Source organism: Pongo pygmaeus, chromosome 7, assembly GCF_028885625.2.
Source record: "Pongo pygmaeus isolate AG05252 chromosome 7, NHGRI_mPonPyg2-v2.0_pri, whole genome shotgun sequence".
In the NCBI taxonomy this organism is placed as follows: Eukaryota; Metazoa; Chordata; class Mammalia; order Primates; family Hominidae; genus Pongo; species Pongo pygmaeus.
In genome coordinates, this window is record NC_072380.2 from 6495950 (window position 1) to 6515351 (window position 19402).

At 39.2% G+C, this 19402-nt stretch overlaps 1 protein-coding gene across 5 annotated transcripts in view; it reads left to right on the forward strand.

Annotated features, from left to right (window-relative positions):
* The window catches only part of MCPH1 (microcephalin 1), a 240728-nt gene that overhangs the window by 75215 nt on the left and 146111 nt on the right, over positions 1 to 19402 (forward strand). For all 5 annotated transcript variants that reach the window (XM_063669328.1, XM_054499957.2, XM_063669330.1 and 2 more), the window contains one exon: positions 18751 to 18828. In XM_063669328.1, the coding sequence (XP_063525398.1) occupies positions 18751 to 18828 (78 nt within the window). The remainder of the gene's footprint in view (positions 1 to 18750; positions 18829 to 19402) is intronic.

Sequence of the window (19402 nt, forward strand, 5' to 3'; positions counted from 1 at the left end):
TGTGTGTGAACTGCATATTTAAAAAGAAGGCATTTTGATAAAGTGGGTCACCCTGAGGTCCTGCCATCAGCACTCAGGCCGGCGTGCACCCTTGTGGATCTGCACACTTTCCTGTGAGCTGGGAACACCCGTCTTTCCTCCTGTGGGTCTCCCTCGGGCTGCTACCCTTCAACCAGGGCCAAGTCCTGGGGCAACAGGAGGATGGGGAGGGTAGAGAGCAGGAAGTGACTAGCCTCTAAGATAAAGCAGAAGCAAGATTAGAAAGATGCTGAAAGAAATGCAAAATGGACATTCTCACAGTCAAAGAGCTTTCCTCTATGTGTGACCAATAAATACTGTGACCTGTGGTGGTGGTGGTTTGCAGAGCCAAAATAATTCAGTGATTGTTTGTACAGATGGATTTACTTAGGATGAAACATGTTCCTTTAATCCCATTTGGATAGGTTTTATCCTATGTATATCTATCTGTAACATTATTTGCCCTTATTTCTGTACATTAAAGATAGTTTTTAAAAATACATAATTATTTTCGTTATTCATAAAAACTGAAATCATCTGTTATTGGTTCTATTTTTACTTTGATCCTTAACCTAAGGTTGCTCCAAAGCATTGCTTTCTGATGACAGTAGCATCATTTGTTACTTGTGTTACCATTTTGCATCTGTGGGATCCGTCTTTCCTCCTCCTTTCCCAAGAATGTATTCTATTCATACTCATACTGTGTTCATTTAAACCAGTAGAATTATAACATGCAAAAGCTACACATGTATTTTCAAGAATGGCCATGGTCTTTTTTCTGTGTTGTGACAGAGTTTAAAGAGATTAGTGCTTCTAGTTGTGAAGTGGAAAACGCTGAAATTCCAAAAGTAAGCACTGTTTATTTGCATTGGTAGCAGTTAGGTATCACCTTACCTAATTATATACTAGTACTACTTTATGTTTATTTGGATGAAAGACAGTAGTCCCCCCCCTCATCCAGGGTTTTGCTTTCTGTGGTTTCAGTTACCATATTCTGAAAATATTAAATGGGAAATACCAGAAAAGAACAATTTATAAGTCTTTAAATGCATTCTTTTCTGAGTAGCATGAAGAAATCTCAGGTCATCCTGCTTCATTCTCCCTGGGATGTGAATCATCCTTCAGTCCAGCCTGTCCATGGAGTAGGTGCTGCTTGCCCTTACTTAGTAGCCATCTTGGTTATCAGATAGAATCTCGTGGTTTTGCCGTGTTTGTCTTCAAGGAACCCTTATTTGGCTTAATAATGTTCCCCAAGCACAAGAGTATTGATGCTGACAACTTTGATATGCCAAAGAGGAGCTCCAAGGTGCGTTCTTTAAGTGAAAAGGTGAACGTTGTCCACTTAATAAGGAAAGAAAAATGGTATGCTGACATACCTAAGATCTACGGAAAAAATGACTCTTTGACCTGTGAAGTGGTGAAGAAGGAAAAAAAAACTGTGCATAGTATATATAGGGTTCAGAACTATCCACAGTTTTAGGCATCCGCCAGGGGGCCACGGACTGTACCCCCTTTGGATAGGGTGGACTACTGTCTATTTAATAACTCTAGCATCAATGAATGAGTTCTGTGTTTTATTTCTCTCCAATTCAAATTGTCTCTGTGTCTTCATCTGACTACTCTCCCTTCCCTCAGGTTTTGGAGGAAAAAATGTTATTTCTAAAGATTTGCATCTGTACAGGATTCTTTACCCAACTTATTCTTTTGGAACTTTGAGCAGTCCATAGAGGTCAGACGTGAGAATATACTGCCTTTGCTGTCAACATGGACAGAGACCTGCTCCCTGGTTGTCTGCATGTCTCTGCTCAGTGTTCTGCTAGTACTCCCCAATTAATCATACATAGAAACAGAACTGGGTGAAATTTTCAGTTATTGTATCTCTTCTGGGATTACCTGATATGAGAAAGGTGGGCATTAAAACACGTTAATTAATCAACTTCTCATCTTTAGTCTAGACTCCTTGCCTGGAGGGAAGAACCTGGGGCACTCAGACACATAAGTGAATGAATGAAGTACAAGGCAATCAGACAAGAAAAGATAATAAAAGGCATGTAGGTTAGAAAGGAAGAAATAAAGTTATCTCTATTTATAAACCACACAATTTTCTATGTAGACAGTCACAAGCAATCTACAAAACAGCAATTAGAGCTGACAGCTGAGTTGAGCAAGTCATCCAGATGCAAGAATTCCATTGAAACTTCAGTATACAGCTAATCAAATAAGTGCAGGATCTGTATGCCGAAAACTACAAAATGCTGATTTTAAAGATCAAATAACTAAATATATTAAAAAACATACAATGTTCATGGATTGGAAGACATAGTACAGTGAACATGTCACTCCTCCCCAAAATGATCTATAGATTTAACACATTCCCATTCAAAATCTCAGCAGAATCTTTCAAGATACAGACAAACTGGTTCTAAAATTTCTATGGAGATATTAAGGAGCCAGAATAGCCAAAACAATCTAGAAAGAGAAGAACAAGGAGGAGGACTGGCACTACCTCGTTTTGGGGCGTCCTTTCAAGCTGTGGTCCTCAGGGCAGTGTGGTATTGGTAGACACACAGAACAGACAGAGAATCCAGAAATAGACCCCAAAAATACATCCCATGGGTTTTCACAAAGGCATTAAGGTAATTCAGTGGAGAAATTCAGTCTTTTCAACAAGTAGTACTGGAGCAGTTGGACATACACAAGCAAGAAAAGGAACCTTCCCAACACTTTGGGTGGATCACCTGAGGTCAGGAATTGGAGACCAGCCTGGCCAACATGGTGAAACCCGGTCTCTACCAAAAATAAAAAAACTAGCTGGGCGTGGTGGCACCTGCCTGTAATCCCAGCTACTCAGGAGGCTGAGGCACAAGAATCACTTGAACCTGTGAGATGGAGGTTGCAGTGAGCCAATACCATGCCACTGCATTGCAGCCTGGGTGACAGAGAGACACCCTGTCAAAGAAAAGAAAAGAAAAGGAGAGGAGAGGAGGAAGGAAGGGAGAACCTCATTCTATACCTTACACGGGCCACAAAAATTACCTCCAAATGGATCATAGACTAAATGTAAAGGTATAAAACTTCTATAAGTAAACATACAAGAAAAATGATCTTGGTGTAGGCGAAGAGTTCTTAGATACACTAAAAGCATGATCAATAACAGAAAACATTGATAAGTTAGATTTCATCAAAATTGAAAGCTTTTACTCTGTGAAAAATATTATGAAGAGATCAGAAGAAAACATTTGCAAATCTTATATCTGACAAAAAATTTATGTCCAGAATATATAAAGAACTCTCAATACTGAACAATAAGAAAACAAACAGCTCAAACAAAAATTGGCAAAGATTTGAATAGACATTTTACTGAGGACACACAGATGGCAAATAAGCATCTAAAAAGATGCTCATCATTATTGCTCACTTCAGAAATATAGTGAGATCCACTACATATCCATTAGAATGGCTAAAAGAAAAAATAACAGTCGCACTCTAGCAAGGAGCCAGGGCAGCTGGAACGGCTGCTGGTGCGAGTGGGAAGTGGTCCAGCCACTCTGAGAAACAGTTGGGCAGTTTCACAGAAAGCTAAATGTCCACTCAGCAGTCCCACTCCCAGATATTTGCCTCGGGGAAATGAAAGCTTGTGTTCACACAGAGTCTGTACGCCAATGTTTGTAGCACCCTTACTTATCATCAACTGGACCTGGAAACAGCACAGCTGTCCCTCCAGTGGGTGAATGGATCAACCAGCTGGACCATCCATACTGTGGAGTGTCACTCAGGAGTCGAAAGGAATGGTGATGGGTGCAGCAGCTTGCATGACTCTCAGGGGCATCATGCCAAGTTGAATAGCTGGTCTCAGAAAGTTACATACTGTATAAGGCCATTTCTTTGTCATTCTAGACAAGGCCAAACTGTAGGGAAGGAGAACAGACGAGTGGTTGCCGCGCAGTAAGGTGGGAGTAGCGTCTGCCTCTGCAGAACAATAGCAGCTGTCACATCTCTGGGGCATTGGAATTGTGCTGTGGTGTTAGTGGCAATGGTTACAGAATCTATGCATGTATTAAAACACAGAGAACTGTACACACATATGCACATATGAGTAAATCTTATTGTTTTTAAATTTAAATTAAAAAGTATATCTAGGCGGGGTGCAGTGGCTCATGCCTGTAATCCCAGCACTTTGGGAGGCCGAGGTGGGTGGATCACGAGGTCAGCAGTTCAAGACCAGCCTGGCCAAGATGGTGAAACTCCGTCTCTACTAAAAATAGAAAAATTAGCTGGGCACGGTGGCAGGCGCCTATAATCCCAGGTACTCGGGAGGCTGAGGCAGGAGAATCACTTGAACTTGGAGGGAGGAGGTTGCAGTGAGCTGAGATCACGCCACTGCACTCCAGCCTGGGTGACAGAGTGAGACTCTGTCTCAAAAAAAAAAAAAAAGTATATCTTACATATCTAACATGCTTTCCAAATGGAGATGTTTGGGCACTGGTAGGACTGGGCTAGTGTCTTGGTTTCAGAACTAGGTTTCCTTCTGTGTGCTGAAGTTTACAGGCTCCCATACCTTCAACTGCTGCCTCTGTCTCTATACTTCCTATTAGCACTGAAGCTTCATCCCAGCTCTTCTATCTTAAAAAAAATGAAAAGAATTTAAAAACATAACTTCCCCTAAATTGCTCTTTGCCCTCTGTGCTACCTTTTTTTCCCCTTGTTCATGGCAAAACATCACAAATGTGTGTCTGTATTGCCCTTGCCTTACTGATGATGTCACTATTTGTTAATAGTATCAACTCTTGGGAGATTGCGAAGGCCCAGGTGGCCTATGGCTTCAGGTGAAATATCTGTTTGTGTGATTACAAGGTAACCATGATGGCTGTCAGGTATAATATATCACACATATATAAATCACACAAACAGATATAAATATATGTTTGTGTGATTACAAGGTAAACGCAATGGTAACCACGATGCCTCTCGCTGGCACAACAGGAGTATTGATGTTCATAGGTTGCTCCTGACTGGCACCCTCAAAAAGTTTAGAAACAAGCTGAGTCACTTTCTCTGTTCATCTCAGTCTTCAAGAAGACAAGGATGACTGCTGCTTCTTGCATGGCCCCCCTCCTTTAACTTTTAAATAAATTCAGTAGTACAAACATAAGAAGTTTGAGAGAGGATAGTTGTCACCACCATTTACAAAGCCATTCTACATAATTTTCAAAGCTTAGCACCCAATTTAATATTTATCTATTTATCTATGTCTTGTATATAACTTCAGATATAAACTTCACAGTTCCAATTTCTTTTAGGGTCAAGATTTGAAGTATCCATATCATATATTATATACATTGACTGTGTACAAGGAATCTCTCTCTCTCTCTCTCTCTGGCACTCTCTCTCTCTCCTCCTCCTTCTAACCCTGTCTCCAATGCAGTTGGGGGATTCTTAAAATATTCTCTTTGGCTAGCAGTATAAACTGGCCTCCAAGAAAAACATTACTGAGCATGTTTTTATTTCAGGGTTTGTGTGGTATTCTCTGGAAATTTCTTGTAAAGGAGAGTTGTAGCAGTTCTTCAGAATTAGATGGTTGTATGTGGCTCAGCTAGTCATATCAGAAACTGTGGCGATTTTATAACAAAGTTCAGTTTGAATTTTGACTTAATGTTTTTGAGAAGTTTATTGGCAATTTTTCCATGTTTACAGCAGTTCACACCTCCAGTGTTAGCTCTACTGTTTTCAGGAAAGAGAATAATTTATGTTTTTCCTCCTTTATGACTGAATTGTCTGGCAGATACATGGAAATAGAAAACCATGCCAGGAGTTGCCGAGCTTCCTATTTATGGGAGACAGGAAGTAACACAACAGAAAAATAAAGAAATTAATTTGACCAAAGTGTCCCTTTAGACTCACATTGTTTTGTTATGTGTTGTTCAAGCATAGCACAATTTGAACCTTTAAATACTCTTTATCCCACTCTCACTTAATTTGATGTTTCCTGCATTTTCCTGTGACTTATCTACAATTCTGCTTTCCCTCGAAGCCCTTTTGTGGATGCTAAAATACAAGTGGAGTGTCCTGTGATCCAGTCTTCCCTTTTTCCAGCTACCACTCCATGTCACTCTGTCCAGCACAGTGAGGAATAACTCAGCCTGTATTCAGATTTTAAGATTTTGATTCTGAGCAGCTTATGAAAAGGATCTGATAATAGAGATTTAAAGCTAATTCACTTATAAATACAAGTGTAGGGCTTAAAAGCTAAATCAGCTTTACAACAAAATGTTAAGGCCGCTAACTATCAACAAATAATCTAGTGTTTTCTTAATCAAAAATGATGTCATCATGACTATTTTCTTGAGATAATGTGATCCACATTGAATTTAGTAAGCAGTGAGTCAGATGAGATGTGTTTTTATCAGTGGTGAGCATAGAATCAATGAACTGTTAGAATAACACAAGCAGTTCATTCCGTTCACACCTCTCATTTTACATTAAAGAAATGCTGAGCTGCTGTCCAAAAATTATAACTCACGGTAGAACCAGAACTGGAATCTCAGCTTTTCACTGGTGTTAGTTCATCACCCTGCATTCCTAAGTCTATTCAAAAGGGATCGTCTTGAAAAACCATTCTCTTTTTAACCTTAAGTCGGCAGATTAACTTCATAACTCATGTTAGGAATAATTTTCAGGCACATTGTACTTGGTGTGTCACACTGACACCGAGTTTCTGAGGGTTCCCTTCAGTTCTCTCTGGCAGACATGTATTGCTCGCACTTGTAAGCCGGCTAGGATTTCAGGCCTGGGTCTCTGAACTGTCACGGCTTGATTTCAAAGTCCTTTTTATCCTGCTACAGATTATACCTTGGTAAAGGACTTTATACTTCACAGAGTGTTTTGCCATGCACTGTCTCACTGGATCTGACAGAACATTTTTGCAGCCGAGAAGGATGCTGCAAATAAATAGTGAGTTTAGTGATGGTGACTCTGGACAAAAATAGCTTGTCTGACTTGAATGTGGATCTTAGAAACACATCTCTGTCAAGGCATTGTTTTAAGGCAGTGACTATGGTCTTACATTTATCTCCAGGACACCTAATTTATACTTTTTCCTTATTAAAATAATGGATTCTGGTTTTGCCCAGACATAGAACCCACAGAGTTGGTGTCCGCTCCTTTCACTTGAGGTGGTTCCTGAACAGTGCCAGAGCTCGTTCCCTGCGGAGGCTCCTGCAGGCTGCGGCAGCGTGGCCACTGGCCGCTGGGAGCATGGGAAGCAGGCGCTGTGGTCTAGGTCCTCCATCCCCCTGTCTGTTGCTCCTGGCAAGACCCCAAGGTGCGCATTTCCCAGGTTGGAGCCGCTGTGCTTCCCAGGACCATAATCTCCTGATTGAGGACAGATACCAAAAAGTGATTCATCTGGAAAATTGAGGGCTTTGGTGCTGCCCTCCAGGAGGACATTTGAAAAGATCTGGACGAGACTGTGAGTGCTAAGAATGATGAATGTTGGAGTTTGAAAGAGTCAAAATGATTTTTTTAGTGGGAGAAGACTGGAGTCACCCTGAGACGCAACCACAGGCTTGATTAGAAATAAAGTTTGATCACCATTTTCAAATTTTTATATTAATATTTTTTCTTTAATTTTCTAAAGGTACTAGACAGAATCTACTTAATGCACCTGGCACAGAAAAGCCAGTGCATGGGTCCTAAGGCTGCACCTTTGCAAGAAAGAGAAATACCTGAGGCACCGGGAGTGAGGAGGACAGGTGTTGGAGAAGGCTGTAGGGCCCCAGTATGGCTGTGTAGATCAAGACGAGGGATGCAGAAGCCATCGGACTGTTTTAACTACAGAGTGGCAGCTTTTGTCTCTGTGGCCTCTCAGCAAAGAATGGATTGCAGGGAGGTAAGAACAGGGTGAGCAGCAGGAGGCAGCTAGGATCATCGAGGTGAAAAATGACTGCAGCTGTGTCTGGAGGAGGGTTTGATAGGTGGGGAGGAGAGAGCAGGTCGGCACGCTTCCTAGGAAGATCTAGTGGAATCTGTAACGTGAGGTGTGTGGGAATGGAGAAGTCAAGAAGACTCCCACCCAAATTTTTTCCTGGGACAACTAACTATAGATAGTGGTGCCATTTGCAGAGTTAGGGAATTCTGGGGCAGAAGATTGTGTGCAAGGTTTGGGGTACAATAAAAAATTGATGTAGGCATATCGGGTCTGAGATTCCTACTAGACATTCAAATAGAGATATCACATATCAGATTATATATATGTACATATATTCAGAGGAAAGTTTAACTATTCACTCCAGCCGTGGTACCTGGAAGGGAGTATAGAATGAAGAAAACAGTGAGTTTAGGTTTGAGCTCTGGGCTATGCCACTATGCAGAAGTCAGGGGGGAGGGGGAGGGGGAGGCAAGGGGACCCGGGAACGGCTAGCTAGCAACCTGGGGGAGACACCAGGGGAACGTGGTGTCAGTCAGAAGGGGGACTGTTTCAGGAAGGAAGGATGCTCAGCTGTGCTGAGTGCTGCTGGAAGGTGAATAAGAGGAGACAGAAGCCGCTGTTTGATTTCATCAGGTGGATGTTGTCAGAGACCTTGAAGAAAGCAGGTTGAATCCAATGACTAAGAGAGTTGAAGAGTCAATGGTACATAAAGCAGTGGAAGCACCAGGGTTATGTGTAATGGTGCCATTTGCTGAGTTAGGGATTATTATCAGATGTATTGCTGATACGTTATTCCTAGACGTACTGCTGCTGCTACATCAGAGAGATTGGTTGGCAGCGAATGGGGCACTATGAAGTGTGACTCGAGCCTTCTCATGTTGCCAGCTGCAACACAGATCATCGTCCTGGTGCTTGGCGATGTGGTTGCATTATGGTGAGTTGAGTGTGGCCTTGGGAAGCATTTGAATCTGTTGGCTGAGTTATCAGGGAAAAAAAAATTTAAAAAGTAAACTAAGATTATGTATATTAATGAAAAAGTTGCTGTATTTGGCAAATACTTTAAATGGATAAGGCTAAAAACCAACAAGTCGAGAGGGTACCTGTTGCCACCCATCCTTTTCCAAATCATGGCCTTCACGGATCACGCTGTTGGTCTTTACTTTTCTACTAACTTGGATCAACCGTGAAGTAACACAGGTCTTCACTGTAGACCTCAGTTCCCCCGCCTTTGCTTTATGACTGAGACTTCTAGGACCTCAACTTGGTCCATGCTGAACTCCAGCACAAATTCCAAGCTTTGGCCATACCTAAAGGTGCACTTTAACCTTTACAGTGTTCTGCCAGGCATCTGAATTTTTCACTTTTGTTTCTGACATCTCAATCACGCAGTTCTCACTGTAAATATTAAATAATAGCACAGAATATCTTAACTTCAGGTATTCATTGGAAAATTCAACCATGGTTTGATTTTATCTGTAATTTCAAAAACTGTCTTCAGCTGTCCATCATTTAAATATCATTTAGCTGTCCCTCAGGGACTTTGGGGACATTGTTAACAATCTACTATTTCAAGGCTTCTAAACTCTATCCCCGAGTTAAAGTAGATTTCCAAGGAACATCATACTTCTGTTACAGTCTGTGTGTAAGGACCCTCTGGGAATTTGGTTTTAGGGACAATGTTAGCTTTTGAAGAGAGCTGATGTACAAAATACTAGATTTGAGAACACTGTTGTACTTTTTTTCAAAGCTATAATTGACAACATTGTACATTTTGCTACCTGATACTTTTGATGTATGATCCACCTAATGCTTTTCTCCCAAAATTAATTTCAAATAAATTGAATAGGAATTCCAAATGAAATGAATTTCATAGGAAAATTTCATACAGAAAATTTGTTAGGCTGTCCTTAACCAGAGAATGAGAATTATGTAATGCAGTTTTGTCAGCTAGAGTAACAACTTGCCATAGGTTCATAATAGATCTGTTTTTTAGTTCTTTTTCATGGGTTCTTGTTTCTGAAAGAAAATTTCTCTGCCAGAATATTAAAGTTCTGCCTAACTTAATAATTTAACAAGCATTGTATATATTAATAATATAATATCAATAATTAGTAATGCTATTAATCATTAATAACAATTATTTAATATTAATATTAAATTCTTAATATTAATTTTTAGAACATTAAAATTTAAAATTAAAAAATAAAATTTGAAATTAAATATTTTATATTAAATTATCAAAGTAATATTAATATTAATAATTAGTAACAATTATTTAATATAAAATTAATCTTTCATTATCGAATTATTGATTGACTTAAGTAATTAATTTAATTGATTAATTGATAATGATTGTTGTTAAATTATTGTACTCTTGGGTAGTACGGAGACTGCATACTAAGCTTTGCCTTGTAAATACCATCGTCTGCTTCCTGGTTAGTGGCTCTAGGGAGGCTATGGCAGAGTCACGTGCTTTTGTCCTTAACATGGCCCCGCTCTTCTTCTGTAGGCTGCCCACGATTTGCTATGCCGCACATGTATTGGTCTGTTCTCACACCGCCATAAAGAAATACCCGAGCCTAGGTAATTTATGGAGAAAAGAGATTTCATTGGCTCACGCTTCTGCAGGCTGTACAGGAAGCATAGTGGCTTCTTGGGAGGCCTCAGGAAAGTTTCGGTCATCGCAGAAAGCGAAGCTGGGAAGCGGCCCCATCTTCCATGGGTGGAGCAGGAGGAAAGGGCGCGGCGGTGCTACACAGTTTTAGACAACCACATCTCTTGAGAACTCATTCACTATGCAGTACCAAGGTGCGATGAGGCTGAACCATTCATGAGAACTCTGCCCCCAGGATCCAGTCACCTCCCACAGGGCGCCACCTTCAGCACTGGTGATTACAATTCAACCTGCGATTTGGATGGGGTCACAAATTCAAATTATGTCAACACACACCACTGGATAGTTCCCTAAAGGCAGCAGAGACACACCTCCGCTGAATGTTATGCAATTTCTTTCTTCGTGTTTTTTTTTGTTTGTTTGTTTGTTTTTGGAGACGGAGTCTTACTCTGTCGCCCAGGCTGGAGGGCAGTGGTGTGATCTCGGCTCACTGCAACCTCCACCTCCCGGGTTCCGGTGATTCTCCTGCCTCAGCCTCCCAAGTAGCTGGGAGTAGCTGGGATTACAGGCGCACACCGTCATGCGTAGCTAATTTTTTGTTTTAGTAAAGACGGGGTTTCACCATGTTGCCCAGGCTGGAGTCGAACTCCTGAGCTCAGGCAATCCCCCACCACGTCGGCCTCCCAAAGTTCTGGGATTACAGGCGTAAGCCACCACTCCTGGCCCTGCAATTTCTTTTGACTTTAGTTTTGCTGGGTAACAACAAAATAAGAAAGAATATACACAAATACTATTATTCACCATATTTTTTCTTTTTATGTATTTCTAATATTCTGTTTACAGTTTATTGCAGTAGATCATTTATTTCAAGTGTTAAATTGTAAACAGTAGTTTTGATAGTATTTTAGAGACAGCCATACTCTCCCTGGCACAAGGAAGAAGGTTTTAAAAATGAAAGTGTCCTCTTTAGTGGACACTGGTTAGTTATCAATTGCCAGTCCTTTGAGGGCAGAGAATGTGCCTGTCTGCTTACATAGCCCCAGGACCTAGGATTGGACATGGAACTCAGTCCTTATTTATTGAATGAATAAATGGATAGATGGATGACCTGTTTTTTTGTTGTTGTTTTTTGTTGTTTTTATCTCAGAATTTCTTCTTGCCCCTGATGAGTTAAAAATATCACATAAAAATTATGCATCAGCCTAAATTGCAAATTACCCATGTAGTTAATGTGTTTCTTGTTAAAATTCATTAATGTAAGATGACCTGATGTTCATTTAAGAAAAACAACTTTGTAATTCAAACTCACAGAAAGATGAACAAAAAATAGTGATTACTCTTAGTAGCCATAATATTTGGTTTATTGTCTATGTTGGTAATAATTTCTGCTGTGTTTTCATACAGTGAAGTGATGTTTCTGCTATTTATTTTAGTTACATTGGAATTTGTTATATTTATTTCTTTGTTTTTCTTTTGATAAGAGAAGTACGCGCTTAGTTATTTATAAAGATGCTTGGAGTTCACATGTGAATATAGTGGTGACATGCTGGGTCGCCCTGGTCATTGCTTAGCTGTATTTATAAAGTGAATATTACTGAGCAGTTAAGCTTTAACATCTGAGAATCACCCATTTTCATTTTTGGAAACTGGAAAGGATTAGGTAGAATGCAAGCAGAGTAAATTGAACTTAAATGTTTGTGTTCAATTGAGCTGAGCTTTTTCGTAAGAATATTCAAGCCTAGGTCAACATGCAGCTTGTTTTCCCTCTCACCACCTGGAATTCAGTCTCTATCGGTCAATGTCTTTTAAAAGGGAAACGGGTTCTTAACTACATACTTTTAGTACTTTATTGCTTATCTTCCCTTTCTTGGTTAAATAGGCTGTGTTAGATATTTAGCTTCCTGCCCCTTTCTTTATGAGACAGCTAGAGCAGTGCTTTTTAAAACCTTACTAATGTGTGGATCACCTGGGGGATCTTACTGAAGTGCTGATCCTCGTTCAGTGGGTCTGGGTCTGCTCAGGGTTGAGGTGAGGTCCAGGCTGCTGGTCCCGTGACCCAGCATTAGGTCCCCAGGATGCAAAATATGACAGGGGATCTCTGTCGTATTCGGGGGTGGAGATGAGACAGCGTCCCAATGATGTTAGTCACATGGAACATTTAAAGATACGGAGCTACTTTGTCAGTGTTTTACACATCATCAACCTGTTAGTCAATACAGTAATCTTCTGTGGAAACTGTGGCTTGAACACTTTCAGTAAATTGCTCATGGTCATAGTGCTTGGAAATGGTGAATTTTTTTTTTTTTTTGAGACGGAGTCTCGCTCTGTTGCCCAGGCTGGAGTGCAGTGGCACGATCTTGGCTCACTGCAACCTGTCTCCCGGGCTCAAGCAATTCTTGTGCCTCAGCCTCTTGAGTAGCTGGGATTACAGGTGCATGCCACCACACCTGGCTAATTTTTATTTTTTGTAGAGACAGAGTTTCACCATGTTGGCCAGGCTGGTCTCAAACTCCTGACCTCAAGTGATCCGCCCACCTTGGCCTCCCAAAGAACTGGGATTACAGATGTCAGCCACTGCACCCTGCCAGAAATGGTGAATTTTGAATTTGAATTCAGCTCTTCCTCGGTTCATAGCCCACATTCTTTCTAGCATCTACGTCCAAAGATAGCCTAGAGAGTATTTTTTATCTTCTATAGCTGTAAACCTTGATATGGGCATTCTCTGATGGCCTATGTGTTTTGAAAAGAATAATGGATAAGGCAGTGGATTTTACTGCTAACCTTGCTGCACCATAGCTGTGTAACCTTGGGTAAGGCAGTTTCTTTGTCTGTAAAAGAATGGAAAGATCACCTAAATAAAGTACTCAGTATACACTCAATAAATATTAAATACTGTTATTATTCAACAAGCATTTTTGACACTGATCACTAGCCTTCATTAAAAGCATAACTTGGATGAACCTTGAACACACTGAGTGAAAGGAGCCAGACACAAAAAGCACATGTTGTGTAATTCCTTTCAGGCAGTATATCCAGAATAGGTAAATCCATAGAATAGAAAACTAATTAGAAGTTACCAGAGATGGAGGGGAGAGAGGGATGGGGAGTGATTACTTAACAGGTACAGGATGTTTTTCTGGGGCTATGAAAGCATTTTGAAACTAGAAAGAGGTGCTGGTTGCACAGCATTATGATATAAAATGCCATTGAGTTGCACACTTTACAATGGTTAATTGTATATTATGCCAATTTCACCTCACTTAAAAAAAGTCATATATGGAAAATTGCTTTGTTAAGGCACCACTACAACTACTAAATAGGTTTGTATTTTTAAAAAACTTTATGGAATTATAGGAAGCATTTCTTGATATTATGAGATGTGTTGGAAATACAGAAGAATAGCTTATTTTGGAACAGATATTATTGCCTTGAAATTTTGCCAGTTTAAGCTGGTCTCTTCGGAAGACTAGACCTTCTTTATTTTCTGGCTTGAAAATGCTTTGGACATAAGTACCCTATTATTTTGTTGTTAAAAATTATACTATTGACATCCCCAATTTTTTCTCCTGAAGTTCAGTATAACCTAGAAATAACTTCATTGCTACACTATTTCATTAACTACATGGGTGCTTTTTTTAGTTAATAATGATGCATAATGTCTTCATGTGGCAGAAACATTAACCTGCCCCTTGTCATAAATCTGTAAAAAGATGGACATTGGTTTAAACCCAGTTTTTGAATTCTGTGCTTTTAACCAGTATATTACACTGTCTAGTTGGGGAAGAATCACAAATCTTCTTCTTTCTTTAGAAAAATCCAAAACAGCCTACAAACTAGCAAAGTCTCATAAATGTTGTTTGAGAAAATCAATTACCCTAACAACTAAGACAAAGGATCTATAAAATCTGATGAGAAAAATCTTTGTAATTTGATTTTTATAATTTTGTTAGCTTAAATTAGTAAAAAGTTAATAATTATTACTTTTGTTACTCTTATAATAAATAATGTGTTTCTACACCTTCCATAAACACCTACAACCACACTTTTTACCACAGTTGGTGGAGTGAAGGGTGGATGGAGGAGATGGTGGCAGAAACACCCCAATCACTTTCAATGATTAAAGTGAAGATGTGTCTAACTTTACTCCTGAAGTATCATCCAGTAAAGTGGAATGTGAAACATACTTTTGAACTGTTTGAAATCAACTACATTCCTATGGCTTACGTCTGTGGGACAAGTTTCTAACTATCAGATTTGATTTTTAATTAATCAGTGGTATTTTATAACAGCAGTCTCCAACCTTTTTGGCACCAGGGACCAGTTTTGTGAAAGACAATTTTTCCAGGGACTAGGGGGTTGGGAGGGTGAGGGAGGAATGGTTTTGGGATGATTCAAGCACATTACACTTATTGTGCACTTTGTTTCTATTATTATTACATTGTAATATATAATGAAATAATTATACAACTCACTGTAATGTAAAATCAGTGGGATCCCTGAGTTTGTTTTCTGCAATTAGACAGTCCCATCGGGGGGTGACGAGAGACAGTGACAGATCATCAGGCATTAGATTCTTGTAAGGAGCGTGCAACCTAGATCCCTCACCTGCACAGTTCACAATAGAGTTCGCACTTCTATGAGAATCTAATGCCACTGCTGACCTGACAGGAGGTGGAGCTCAGGTGGTAATTAAAGCAATGGAAAGTGGCTGTAAATACAGATTAAGCTTCCTTCACTGGCTCACCCACCACTCACCTCCTGCTGTGTGGCCCGGTTCCTAATAGGCCACAGACTGGTACCAGGACCCCTGTTTTACACAACATGGAGTCTTTTGTATGCGAAGAATATTGTTGACTTTCGCCACATGGAATCCCTCCCCTCCCCCCCGTTCCCCCGCCTTTTTCCTTTCCAGTTACATTCCCACAGGTATTCTTAGTACCACAATTGCAGTTGAATTTCACAGTATGGTGAGTGGTAAGCTCTGGTGGGCGGTATGCTTGGATAAGCCTGGCTATTTAGAAATTTGGAATAAATTTAGTGTTATGACTAACAATAATGTTGCCTATCAAAAATTGTGAATGTTAATAAATGTTTTCACCACAATCATTAATGCTTTCCAGTGAGTTAAACCAGCTTCATGTTACAGTTGTATTTTCCATACCAGTAGGGAGTCATTAAATGGGGTCATGTTTTCAAGCCCAACTTAAAATCCCTCTTACAGATTGCCTTCCCCACCCCACCCCCAATTTTCTGTCATCACTTATACATTGAAATAATTGCTTATTGTTTTCTCTCTTTAAATTTTTTTTGAGAAGTCAAAAATTGAGTACCTTGTTCAGTGTTTTTGCTTATGAAATACTTTGTGAATAAATTTTGTTCTTAGCTGAAGAAAATTTCTTAGGCAGTTAAGAAAATACTAATAAGCTAATTAATGAATAAAAATTAATTTGATTGGTCCTGATTGGAAATGTAACATTTACCGATATTTAACTATAATCCTTTTGATCACTCCGAAATTTGTAATTATTCTTTGAGAAATAAAAGGTTGAGAGGGCTGGGTGCAGTGGCTCACGCCTATAATGCCAACACGTTGAGAGGCCGAGACAGGTGGATCACTTGAGGTCATGAGTTCGTGACCAGCCTGACCAACACTGTGAAACCCTGTCTCTACCAAAAAAACAAAAAAAAGAAAAAAGAAGAAAAAAGAAAAGAATTAACCAGGCATTGTGATGTGCGCGTGTAGTCTCAGCTACACAGGAGGCTGAGGCAGGAGAATCACTTGAACCTGGGAGACGGACGCTGCAGTGAGCCAAGATTGCACCACTGTACTCCAGCCTGGGCAACAGAGGAAGACTGTCTCAAAAAAAAAAAAAAAAAAAATAGGAAGTTGAAAACAGCTTAGGGAAGCCCTGCAACCACTGGCCAGCACCAGTACTCCATCATAATATATGCTTTTCACTTATAAGGAACTGTAATGTAAACTGTGGACTTTGGGTGATAATGATGTGTCAACATGGGATGACTGGGTACAACATGTGTAGCACTCCAGTGGGAGACATCGAAATGCATATGTGGGGGCAGGAGGTGTATGGGGGCTCTCTGTACCTTCCTCTTAATTTTGCTATGATGCTAAAGTGGCTTTAAAAATATAAATACAGAAAAAAACTTGTGCTTTCTATAGATTAATTTGAACATAGACACATTAATATAATAGATACATTGATTTGAACATAGGTTCATTAAGTTGAACACTTTAGGTTTTTATGATATCCTATACCACAATAAACTGAAGAAGTCTGCCTCACAAAGTTGTTCAAAGAACTCTTAATGCTCTCACTGCTCCTTCCCTGACTTGAACAGGAAGTCTCGTCCAGTGCAATAAGGTGGGAAATAAAATGTGCATAGAAATTACAAAGGAAGAAATAAAGCAGTTTCTATTCACAGATGTAGTTCCTGTTTAAATTCATCAGCAAGGTTTGGGTTTTATGAATGATAATATTAAAATGTAAAAAACACTATTTTCATTATGTAATGTGTTACCTACAAGATGCTGAATTCCTGTTGCAGCGGATGCTGAATTCACTCTGCCCTTCTTATAAGAAAGATGTTGGGCCAAGCTTTTGTTTTTAAGTTTGCTTACAGCCTTACCTGTGCTCTTTCAAAGTAGATTTTCACTGTTTTGAACACTCTATTAAGGTAAAGATGTGTTTGGCCAGTGAAACTACTAGAGCAAAATGTTTACACTGTATTTCTGATTTGATTGTTTTAATACAACTGAATTAGTGTTTTCTCCTATCTCTATACAATATTAATTCCTGGGATGCCTATGTAAATTAATTAATTTACTGACCAGAACTCTACTTTAGCCTCTTATGGTTTTATTTTCTTAACATTTAGAAAGGGCTAAATTCAGAGGACATAAATTTTCTCCATGAGATTGTTTAAATTCAGTTGACATTTTAATGTGGATTATATTTGAACTTGAATGCCACACGCATTTTTAAGGCTTGTTCCTGGCTTCTGTCACTGGTGCGTTGTATTTCTCACTGTACTATTCCTTTATGTTGCCTCTTGTCTGAAATGAACCTGATTTTAACCTTTTATTTTCTGGGCTAATTATATGAGTTTGTGGGGAGTCTCACATATTGTTAGTATATCTCCTTAAATAACATGCATTGAGGCTGAGGTCAGCAGATCACTTGAGGCCAGAAGTTCGAGACCAGCCTGGCCAACACGGTGAAACCCAATCTCTACTACAAATACAAAAAAAATTAGCCAGGTGTGGTGGTGGGCACCTGTGGTCCCAGCAACTCAAGAGGCTGAGGCAGGAGAATTGCTTGAACCTGGGAGGTGGAGGTTGCAGTGAGCTGAGATTGCACCACTGCACTCCAGCCTGGATGACAGAGTGAGAGTTTGTCTCAATAAATAAATAAATAAATAAAATAAACATGAATTATATAATCCAGCTTTGTTATTTTAGCTCTAAACTTCTGGTGTATGGAGACAGATTTTCAGGGAGTTTGGTCCTGGAGTAGAGACAGCTGCAGAACCTCAAATATTACTAAATTAAAAAGGAAAAGATTGTATTGGTCATTTTAAAGTGTGGGGATTCAAATACTAGGAGGATAATGATGATGATAATGATGATGATGAAAGCTTGTTTATGGGACATTTTACTCTTCCAAAGTCTGGGAAGGAATTTCAAGTGTATTCGGGGGACTTCTGAAAATATTAGCCAATGTTAGAAACAAAGTCACAAGCCAAAGGGATTGCTTTTGAATTTAGGCTTGTGATCTATCTTCTTTTAATTCATTGTTTTAATTAATAAAAGTCTGGAATATTTACAGAGGACTGTTTATAAAACTTCACAAATTAGAAACTTGGAATTAAAAATATATATATATAATATTTCATATGTGTAAAAACAGGATAATATTTAAATATTTGGCCTCATGAGAATAATGACTCAGATTTCTTGTTATCATGAGACTTTTTCTCAATCAACTTTTTATTAATATTCATAACATTTATGCAACATGAAGATTCTGAAGGGACTTCGTTATTTGAGAACACATCTATTTCAGATCTGCGGAGTGTATCACCTTTTGCTGTGTCTTCAAAGTGACTCTTGGTTTATTGCCTGCTAAGCCTAATAAATGTATAATAAATCTGCTTATTGTATCACTTGCAGGTGCTGTGGTCTTTAGAATTGGGTCACTGGATTTCTGAGGAGCCGTTCGAACTGTCTAATCACTTCCCTGCAGCTCCTGTAAGTCAGATGTTGTTTTATGATGGTAAATGCAATTTGGTGTTCTCAAGAAATTATTATAAACATAAGGGTAGACTTAAGTTTTTATCAAGTCAAGCAAAATCATGCCCATAATTAAAAAGACATTCACAGAACTTAACACCTTTTATCAATTTATTTGTGAGAACAAATGTGAGAATGTGAGACCATTCTGCAAAAAGTAGTGAGGAATGCAGTCCAAAGAAAATTTAATGATTAAAGTCCTCAAAACTGAGAAAAACAAAAATGAAAAAAGACTGAATTCTTGGGCAGGTAGTCTTATATCTTGCTTAATGTTTTTACTGTTAATAGAAATAGAACTGATAGGTATAAAAATTATGGCTTGCTGGTGCTGTGATAACAGTCTTTATATTTTTATGGCTTTCCTAAATTCCACTTCAACTTTCAAATGCTTCACTGAAAAGTTCTGGGTTCTAATTTATTTTAAGATTAAATAATAATTAAGTGGGTAATTTAAAGTTTGCTTGGATACAGGATTGTGCAGAAGTTGCCTTTCATGTTCAAAAATGTTAACTTGTTTGTGACAGTTTATTCA